This window comes from Terrapene carolina, unplaced genomic scaffold (assembly GCF_002925995.2).
Source record: "Terrapene carolina triunguis isolate 2854851 unplaced genomic scaffold, T_m_triunguis-2.0 Scaffold234, whole genome shotgun sequence".
NCBI lineage: Eukaryota > Metazoa > Chordata > Testudines > Emydidae > Terrapene > Terrapene triunguis.
The window spans coordinates 6,406,963-6,417,902 of NW_020664585.1; the positions used below are offsets into that span (position 1 = coordinate 6,406,963).

Below are 10,940 nucleotides of genomic sequence, written 5' to 3' on the forward strand. Positions count from 1 at the left end.
AGAGAGAGAGAAGGGGGCGGCCAGGGCTACAGCAGGGGCGCTGCCACGCAGCCCCTCCCGCGAGGGCTCCGCTCTGGTCGGCGGGGAGGGAAGGAAGAGGACTGCCCTGCAGGGCGCTCTGGTTCTCCGCACCGCTGCCCCCTATAGGGCGGCCGGAGCGGAACAAGAACGAACAAAAACAAAAAAAAAAAGCGGCCGTGCCGCCCTAGGATTGGGCAGAATGCCGCCTCCAACAATCTGCCGCCCCAAGCACCAGCTTGCTCAGCTGGTGCCTGGAGCCGGCCCTGGCCCTCACCTCCCACTGACTTCAGCAACCTTCAGAAATGGGCTCTGAGAGGAAAAGTAAAACAGGCTCTGGCGTGTTGGAATGATGGGCTCTTCAGGCTGCACCTTCATGCTTTAGATTTGTCAAACTGGAGGGCAGTCATGGGCTGCATAGTAGGACTCCAGGGGCTGTAAGTCGCCCTTGGGCTGCACCTTGATCATTCCAATACAGGTAGATTTATAACATCTGGCTCAACAGCAGCCATATAGTATACATGTTGATATTTTTCACTATGGAGAGGACACCAAAGCATGTAAGTGCTACAGAGCCTTCACATCTAAACGGAGGTAGGAGAGATATAGAGATAATCAAATCCACAGCTCAAATTTTACATACTTCAGGCCGCCGATGTTCCTCTACATCAATAGAGCCATCTAGTGGAGTCACAAAATGGCACACTGGGTTCTTGCGTTTCTCCAGGTCTGAAACAGAAATGAAAATATGACAGTTGGGTACACACATGCTATTCAGGGATCCCTTCTCCACCTTGGAGGCAGGATTTTAACAAAGGTCTTCCCAGAGTCCCCTCCAACACACCACTAGGGAACAGGCCATTTCAGACTGCACCTGGATTCAAGTGGTGCAATGCCCCAAAGCAGTGCTGAACACCATGGGGATGGTTTGGTCATGGGGTGGAAATTCAGGATTGTCCTCTACAGGGATTTAGGCCACCAGCAGATCACTTGGGTTTTTCCATCATAAGGGGGCTTATGTTTCATCTCCTGTCCATTCAGCCCCTTACATGCATAGCCAGATGCAATACCAGATTCAAACATTTTGTGGTTGTATGCAATCACGTTTACCATAAAAGCAACTTACACTGCATATACCATGCCCTCCAGATGGCATTGTTGAGACGAATTTTATCCCTCCACTGAAGTTTTAAGCCTTTAAAATTCTTCCATTTTGGCGAAACCAACTTCCCACTGAAATAAAAATACCCAAAACAATAAAAAAATCAGTGACTTTTTTTTTTATATAAAGCAAATATAGCGGCTAATAAAAGGGCCAGGCTGACAGTTCTGGAGACTACAGTGAAATGAAGCTCAGGCACTGGTAGAGCAAGCTGCTTCCATGCACCACCCTGACAACATACTTCACTCCTGGCCTAAAGGTCTAGAGGTGATAGGGAAGTACAGTCTTCACGGCTCTTCTAGTCCTTTATCTCTCTGCTACTAGCTCTGGGGAGGTGTTTTGTGATGTGGATACCTGTCACTCTGGAATTTCACTGGGACCACAACTCATTTCACCCAAACACACTTCTCTTACCTACCACAGTTCCCCTGAAGCCAAATACATCACCTCCCACCAACTCTGAGAATGAGAACACCCAAGATCATGTGTAAAACCTGGCACTTAGGAGGCTTTTGGTTTGGTCTATCTTGGATGTTGAGGAGCTGTACTGAGACAGTACACATTCATTGCCATTCTCAGAAATGGGGTGTGCTAAGAGATACATTTCAATGCTACAGAAACTTTATGACTGACAGAGGAGCCTGCAAATTAAGAAGTATCCCATATCACATTGGGGAAGTGCTGCAAAATCCATTCCTGGTGCCACCAAGTTCTGGGTTTAAAGCAGACAGAGGCAACCCATCCATTTTAGGATCCTGTTTGAAGTTACCTATTATGTTTTCAAAATCTTTTGTGGATTTGCTCTTCCTCTGTTTGTTTAGTGTCCTCCTTTCTATCTTTTCACGCAGTCTCATCAATTTTAGTATGAGCCTTTGCTCTGCGGCGGCTTGCTGTGTGCAAAAGCTTCCCCCATATCTCATCACTTCATCAAGTCTCCATTTCCTTTCAAATCTCAGATGAAAACATACTTTTTTTTCCTCTCTTACGTGTGCCTCAATTTTCTCTCTCTCTCTTCACTATTCTAACACATCACTCTCCTGTGATCCTTGACTTTGCCAGAGTCCCTACAAAATAAGTCTGACTAGAAAATATGCCACTCCAATATCAATCTCTAGAGTAACATGGGTTTTCAAGAGACAATGGTTGCATAGTTTAATAAACTAAATCCTAAATGGCAGAACTCTGTTATTTAACTTATCTGTACCCAAAATAGGTCTAATCTCTAATAAAAAGTCACAAGGACACAGGCATTTTTGTAGACAATCCAATATAACTATAATGTATTTCTTGTATCCAGTTTAAATCTTCTTCAGAGTGATTTAAGACTAGAATTAAGATAGAAAATGTTAACCAATTTATAGAATTTACATTTTATTTACTGTATTTTTATAGTGCATTAAAGTCCAGCCAAAGATTAAAGTGATTAATAATTTATCCTCCTTTTAGGACAATAATTATTATTATTTCTAGTTCTTTCAATGCATTCCATGGGAGCAGAGTTCAAGTCCAGTATTAGGTCATAAGTGTAATGAGTTTGATAACCTCAGGTTTCATCCAGCGGACAGGAATCACCATGAAGATGACAACAATATTTACAACCTGATCCAAACCCCAGTGAAGTAAATGGAAAGGCTCCATTGACTTCTGGGGCAATTGGATCAGGCCTCTAATGATCATTTCAGCCTAACTGGTCATGTCTATTCTGGAACACTAAAGGAGAGAGTGGTTTCACCAACTCAGAATATAGTGTTTGAGAGCAGTTCCCTGACTGTAACTGACCTTTGGATTTTGAAAAAACAAAAAAACAAAAACAAGAAGGAGTTTCTGCTCCTGCTGGCCTATTAGCCTTCAAGAACACTAATATTCTCACAAGCAAATAAATGTAATAAACAAATGCAGATAAACTTGCCTACCGATTACACAGTCAAAACATGAACTTCAGTGGAAGATGCCAAAGGCGTTCAGGAATTCAACAGTCACTGGTTCAATTCCATATGAGAATTTTTCCCAAACAGAAAATAAGCAAAGTTCGCAAAAATGGGAGAAGAGACCTGGATGAAATCTACTGCAACAGTCACCAGAACAGTCACTGACACACTGGCCAGCAAGTGGCCTGAGTCTGTGAAGGTGATGGCACTTCTAGAAGGAAAACTGATCAGGTACTGATTGAGGTGACAAGAGTAAAAAAAGATTTTCAGGAAAGACACACATAATCTCTCCTTAATGTTTTGTAGTTCTTAGTCCCTGATAAAAGAGCAAACTGTGCTATAGGGGTCTGGGTGGTTCAGAGGGTTGATGAGGATGGAATATGGAACTTTTAACCTCTTGAACCCGATATCAAATCCACCCCAGGTCAGGAGTTACTGATGTGAAATAAATTCAATGGTTTTAATTCAGTCTCTAGTGGACAAGTGTTCACATAACAAAATCAAATCACAGAACCACAGAAATGTAGGGAAGGAAGGGACCGCCAGAAGGCATCTAGTCCAGCTCGCAGCTCTGTGGCAGGACCATGTAAACTGAGATCATCCCTGATACCTGTTTGTCCAACTTGTTTTTAGAAGTTTGAGCATTGGCCTGCTAAACCCAGGGTTGTGAGTTCAATCCTTGAGGGAGCCACTTAAGGATCTGGGGCAAAATCAGTACTTGGTCCTGCTAGTGAAGGCAGGGGGCTGGACTCGATGACCTTTCAAGGTCCCTTCCAGTTCTAGGAGATAGGATATCTCCATTAATTTTTTTTTTAAATGAGGATTCCACGAGCTCCCTTGGAAGACTATTCTAGTGCTTAGCTACCTTTATAGTTAGAAAGTTTTTCCTAATATCTAACTAAATCACCCCTACTGCAGATTAAGTCCATTACTTCTTGTCTTACCTTCAGTGGACCTGGAGAACAACTGATCCCCATCCTCTTTATAGCAGCCCTTAACATCCTGGAACACTTATCAGGTCCTCCCCTCAGTCTTCTTTTCTCAAGACTGCACATGCCCAGTTCTTTTTTAACCTTTCCTCAAAGATATGATTTTCTAAAACGTTTATCATTTTCGTTGTTGCTCTCTGCACTCTCTCCAATTTGTCCACATCTTTCCTAAACTGTGCCCAGAATTGGACACAGTACTCCAACAGGGGCCTCACTAGTATCGAGTATAGCGGGACAATTATCTCCTGTGTCTTATATACAACACTCCTGTTAATACAACCCAGAATCACATTAGTCTTTTTTGCAGATGCATCACATTGTTGACTCATACTCAGTTTGTGATCCACTATAACCCCCAGATCCTTTTCGGCAGTACTACCAGCGAGACAGTTATTCCCCATTTTGTAGTTGTGCATTTGATTTTTCCTTCCTAAGTGAAGTACTTTGCACTTGTCTTTATTGAATTCCATCTTGTTGAATTCAGACCAAATGTCCAATTTGTCATGGTCATTTTGAATTTTAAACCTGTCCTCCCAAGTGCTTGCTATCCCTCCCAGCTTGGTGTCATCTGCAAATTTTATAAGCATATTCTCCACTCCATTATCCAAGTCATTAATGAAAATATTGACTACTCCTGGGCTCAGGACTGACCCTTGTGGGTCTCCACTAGATACTCCCTCCCAATTTGACAGCAAACCATGCCACAACAGGCCCCTTTTTGGCCCTCAAGATTGAATTTCCATCTGACCCTGTGACGTTGTCTAATTAAAATATAATCATGCAAATAATTATTGCTACCACTGTTATATAATTGCAGCAGTGAACTCACTCAATTCTGAATGCCGAAAACTGTCTCCAGTTTTTAAAATAATTCAATATAAAATTATTTTTTTTCCAGACAACTAAGCATTCCCCAAATGCTGCAGTTTTGTGCTAGTACATGGGAAACAGATGTTCACTGTCCAAGCTGGAAATGCAAATAGCGTCTTTTAAATATATTTGAAAGACAAATATATTTGATTCTTAAAATGTTTTAGCTTTATAAGAGGTGACTAGTAACAGATAAAAAAAAAAAAAAGTAGGTTTTCTTCCTAAACAGATATTTTACTGTGACAGTGTTCCTTTAATTAGTTCTTTTCCTCTGAGGATCTCACCACTTTGTAAGGTATTTTGTTTTATATTCACAAAATCCAGAATAAAATGTTTTTAAAACAGAAGGAGACATTTGCACTGGTTTCTACATTTTTGGCTGCACTCTCATGACTAAGTACTAATGACGTAGACAAGGGAGCAGGGATTTAATCATTCTACTCATAATCCAAGTTTCTGACTGGCCTGAAAATCACTAATCACCAGCCTATGAGTCAGATACTGCTTTACCTATATCTCTAGAGGTGATTTTTTTAATGCTCTAATACCTTGTCTTTAACACAATATTATTAGGGAGAGTATACAGGATTTTTTTCCCCTGCTGCGTACATATTCATCAAAAAACTAAGAAGAAGAGTGTTGAAGGGATGCTGTTCATATCTAAAATTCAAGTTAATAAATGACCCAACAGAATATTTCAGTGAAACTTGGCTTAGGAGGAGACAATGCAAATGGTTTGACTTGCTTCACTACAATTTTGGGGCATGTGATACAGCAGCTGATGCAAGCAATGGTGTAAGCAACTTTTAAATTAATCAACAAATAATCACAAGTAGAATTTTCCTTATACACAACTTTGACACTTCAAGTGGTTTCTAATGCAACCTGTGTTTTCTCAGCCCTAATCTGCCTCATGATACTGTCAAAATGGCAATTTCCCATTTTAGTTAATTATTTTTCCATTACATCTTTGAGTCGTCTCTGTAGTCTCATGTTGTGGGAAGAACATCGATTACTCTAGCTCGCGCTAAATGCCTACTGAAAAGCTTCCCCCTTGTATTAAAGAAGATAAATACATCCTCTACTTCATGACTTGCAATTGGTGCTGAAGAAGGAACTCTAATTTCACTTTCACAGTCATCAACAACTGAAGTTATAAAGGGGGAAAAAATCCCCTCTGGTGGGAGCCATGTTGTTCTCAGCTGAGACGCCCAGTACTGCTTGGACAGCTGCAGTGAAGATACCAGGGATCTCTCTCTGCGCAGCAGCTGGTAACAGGTGAGATGTTTAACCCTGGTTTAACCATGAGGAGGTTAGGAGCAGGGAATTTTTAATGAGAGATCTTCAAATCCAGAACTTGCTGGGTTGGGTGGATGAAGACAGGTTCTATTTATCAGTTTCTAAAATTCTGAACTGGTTTTTGTACTGTGCATGTGTCTAGAGCCTGGTACAGGAATGTATTATAAAGTGAATTTAAAATAAATTAGGCATTGCTGAAGTTAGGTGGATGAATGGAGCAAACAAACTGGAGCACTTGGTGCAGAATAACTCAGTCCAGTTACATGTATAAGATAAGAGAAAGCCTGCATTCCAATGACACACCTTGAAAGTGCTTTGCAAACCATCAATCCTCACACCACCCTTTCTAAAGTAAGGAATTTTAGTCATCCACATTTTACAAATGAGGTAACAGAGAGAGGTTCAATTACACACTCAAGGTCTGTCAGTGGCAGAGTCAGGAATGGAACCCATATCCCCTGACTTGCAGTTCTGGCTTTTAAACCGGAAGCCCTTGCTCCTTTACATAGTTGGGATTGGTCCTGCTTTGAGCAGGGGGTTGGACTAGATCAGGGGTTGGCAACCTGCGGCACACGAGCTGATTTACAGTGGCATGCTGCTGCCGGCCTGGGGTCCCCGCCGCTGGCCCGCTCAGCCCGCTGCCAGCCTGGATGGACAGAACCCCGGGCTGGCAGTGGGCTGAGTGGGGCTGGCAGCCGGGACCCCGGCTGGCAGGGGCCGGCCTCCGGCCCCACTCAGCCCGCTACCAGTCTGGGGTTCCATCCGCCGGCCCCTGTAAAACGTATTACTGGCACGCGAAACCTTAAATTACAGCAAATAAATGAAGACTTGGCACACCACTTCTGAAAGGTTGCCGACCCCTGGACTAGATGATCTCCTGAAGTCTCTTCAGGGCCGGCTCCAGGCACCAGCCCAGCAAGCAGGCCAAGGGGAAGGGGCGACACGTCGGGCTGTTCGGTGGCAATTCGGTGGTGGGTCCCTCTCGGAGGGAAGCACCTGCCGCCGAATTCCTGCCGAAGAAGAAAGCGGCGCGGTGGAGCTGCCGCTGGAGTGCCGCCGATTGCAATTGCGATCGCGGCTTTTTCCCCTCCGCCGCTTGGGGTGGCAAAAACCCTGGAGCCAGTCCTGGGTCTCTTCCAACCCTAGTCTTCTATGATTCTATGAAAATAACTGAAATTAATCTGAAGGTACAAAGCAAATGCTCCTATTGGAGTTCTCCAGATCAGGAAAAAAGTTATTTTCTCCATCTGCATTCATGTTGCATCAGGCCTTACATCTATCCTAGGTGGAATTTAAGCACAAATCTCTGGGCATTGAAGCTCAGAATCCACAGCACTGACCCAATTGCTCATATAAGATGCAATGAAAAGTAGCTACTGCTTGTAAAACTCACTTTTCAAGCCACAAGTATCTTGCCTATCTTTATAGCTGTGAGAGAAAAGGATTTAACTGAGAATTGCCTATACAATTTTCACTTTTGAAAACCAAATCATTTTCAAGTTATAGGAGCAAATATATATAGGAGTATATTTTACTTTTCTATTCTTTCTTTTACAGGCTCCCACTTTCCTTGTGCTAAAAGCCCTCTCCCCTGCCAAATCCTTTGTTAAAATCCACTTGCTTTGTGAAACTTTCTTGAGAGATCCCCTCCTCTGCTTGTTCATTTATAGCATTGTCTCTGAGTTAGACTGCAAAGACCTTTAGAGAAGGATATTTTCTTTGCAGGTTTTTGTAATAGGATGTCCAATATGAAATGAGAATTTTTCTAGTCCTTTAATTTAAAATAAGCTAAACAGATGAGTTTTTTCTTGTGACAAAAGGAAAGATCTTTTTGGCTTCCACATAGGAGCCAGGAGAATGGTTTTGGTTTTGGTTTGTTTTTAATCTCTTTGTTTTGTTGGGGGCTGGGCCTATCACCTCAGCTCTATAGGAGCCAAAACTAACAATACTTCCTCAAACAAAGGCTCATTCAGAGGATCAGATTACAAGAACATTCACATATTATGTGCCAAAATGAAGAAGCAGGCAAGTGGAACAAAAACATTCCTGTATCACGTGGATAGGAATTATGATTTCTCTTCTCGGTACAGGATTCACATGAAGGCAACACTCACACAGATTCATGTTTACTATCCACAATAACTAGAAAGCTAATCCTAGCCACAACTTTAAAAGAAAGCACTGGGGTCGCCCTTTTCTTGATGCTATTCTGTCCATTATCTCATCTGAAAGAGCAGATTCCAAGACAGGTAGGATGTTAACATTACCTACATTCCATAAAACTACGCATGAATCCTTGTACTGATGCTAAATTCAGCATACTGTTAAACAACCATCTACCCTGCTGTGCAGCGCATCCCCTTTTAAAGCAATGCTTTGATTTTCAAGAGAGAGATTCCTGAAAAGATAAACATCTTTTTCCCAACCTGTCTCTCTCATAAAAAACTGAGGTGCAAAATCAGCATTCAAAATATTCCATTGCTAGGTTGCAGTCTAGTACCTTTCTAGTACCCTAGAAAATGTATGGTTTTCTGAACCAACAGCTCATAATTCTATTCAGTCACATCTTATCCCACTACCTGAGGAAATGCATCTCCCCAGTGTACTCTACAAATAAGCTGGAGAGCAAAGATAAAGTAGTGACTTTACAAAACTAGCAAAAAGCCCAGTCCTGTACTTGCCTGAGTAAAAGTCTGCAGGGTCTGGGATTTTGCTCTCATAAGAGTCACATCTACAGTAAGTGCTTTGCAGGTATAGCTAGATTAGCAAAGCGTTCCTAGTGGGGATACAACTTATACTGGAAACACTGTACTTTTGCTGGTATAGCTTATTCCAGCCCCCTCCCCCCGCCGCCCCCATAATTCACTTATTTTATTTCAGGCTTACAACAGCCAGAAAGCTGGAAAAGCCTCCTAAGCATCTGAGAGAAATGCTGTCTAATGATTAGCTCAGGAGGTTGGTTGTCAGAACTGTTGGGCTCCTACCTCTGCCACTGGCTCCTTGTGACTTGGATAAACGGAGGTGGAAAGAGGGTAGGACAGAGGTTTGCCCATCAATAAAATGGAAATGATCAAGTTTACCAGCCTCATGGGAATCTTCTGAGACTTAAATAATTAAAGTTTGTAAAGGGCTGTCAGATGCTCACATGAAAGCAGCTACAGGAGAGCAATATCTTGCCGTTGTATACAACTTTTTAAGATCTCAAAGCATTTTACAAAGGAGGGTAAGTACCAACCATCCCCATTTTATAGATATGTAAACCAAGGTACAGAGGGGAAAACACAGCTTGCACAAGGCCACACGTTCTGTGGCAGAGCTTGGAACAGCACCCAAGCCTGCTGACTCCCAGTCCCATGACACATCCGCTGGACAGGACACTGCTCTACAAACATTGCTTCCTTTCAACAATTTAATTATGTTTATTCAAGTTTTAAATCTAGTTTTAAGAGTGAAATATTACTAAGGGAAAACTAGAGTTTGCTTTAGCAAAAACAGGCTTTTTAAGACTACACATTCTATGGCTCTTTCTAAACTTCCCTACCACACAGCAGAGCTGGGAAGCTTACTTAATGTTTGTGAAATGTTTTAATAGACTCAATATGAATATGCTAGAGGAAGGGTTAAGTATTAAACACCAAGACAATCTTTCCCGGTACAAACATTTACCCCAATACATGCATCTATATACCTTCATTTGGCTAATCAAAGACTAGAATAGACCTATTTTAACTTTTCTCCCAGCTGGTCACAGAATTGTATCCAAAATAGAGTCAACTCCTATATATTTGGCAACCAGACATATATTTTTGCATATTTTCTCCCTGTCTAAATAAAGATACCACGCCTAGTTTTATATAATGTTTCCAGGAACTTGCCAACTAGCCAAACACTGTGCTGTAGAAAATATTAAACCCACATGGAGTTTTCCTCAGAGCACCCCATTCCTGCAGTTGTGGTCAATAACCAGAGACACGTCAAAAGATAAAACCTAATTTTTGGACCAGCATGTAAGAAATTAAACTCTTATAAGAAATACAAGTCTTTCTATTATATTTGAAAATAAACTCCAATGGAAACTATTTTTTTTAAAAACAAACACTCCTCTGCTCTGTTTGCAACCCAAACATTGCAGCCTTGTGCTTGAACAGAAGACCCAGAAAGTGAGATTAACTAGAAAGCTCACTAGAAACCAATGTGAAACTGGCCAGTCTATTTTCACAATCCAAGGTGAAATGTAAAAAAGTAAACAAACAGCATAAATGGTGAAAAGTATGTTAGATTTTTTTTAAATGTTCAATTTTAATAATCTAATGTGTCTCTTTGGGGTAGGGGCTGTGTCTTTATAGGTTTTGAATACACCTAACACAGTGGGCCTTGATCCTGATTGGGATCTCTGAGCACTACTGCAAAATATTAAATTATACACAAAAAACTAAACTAAAAATATTAAGATTGCAAAGTCAAGCATTCAGAATTTAGGAAATGACATTTGCCCCCCTTGCACGTATGCATTATGGTACAGTCTTTAATTACACAATCACTGTTTTTTCCCACAGGACCTTTCTCATTCATTGCATAAAATGGACAGTACTTACTTAAATTACCAGCTATTCAATATTTAGCTTTCTCCTCATTGTTCTGTGTGGCCTTAGGCCTTATTTACTGCACATTATT

The 10,940-nt window shown here is 41.5% G+C and overlaps 1 protein-coding gene across 4 annotated transcripts in view; it reads right to left on the reverse strand.

The window, feature by feature from the left end:
* Positions 1 to 10,940, reverse strand: part of MLXIP (MLX interacting protein) — a 63,037-nt gene that overhangs the window by 26,033 nt on the left and 26,064 nt on the right. For 3 of the 4 annotated variants that reach the window (XM_024196207.1, XM_024196206.1, XM_024196208.3), the window contains exons 2-3: positions 1,145 to 1,251; positions 662 to 747 (exon numbers count right to left, since the gene is read on the reverse strand). In XM_024196207.1, coding sequence (XP_024051975.1) covers positions 662 to 747; positions 1,145 to 1,251 — 193 coding nt within the window. Of the gene's footprint in view, positions 1 to 661; positions 748 to 1,144; positions 1,252 to 1,598; positions 1,674 to 10,940 lie in introns of those variants that run through there. The other variant, XM_024196209.1, reaches the window with a different exon arrangement.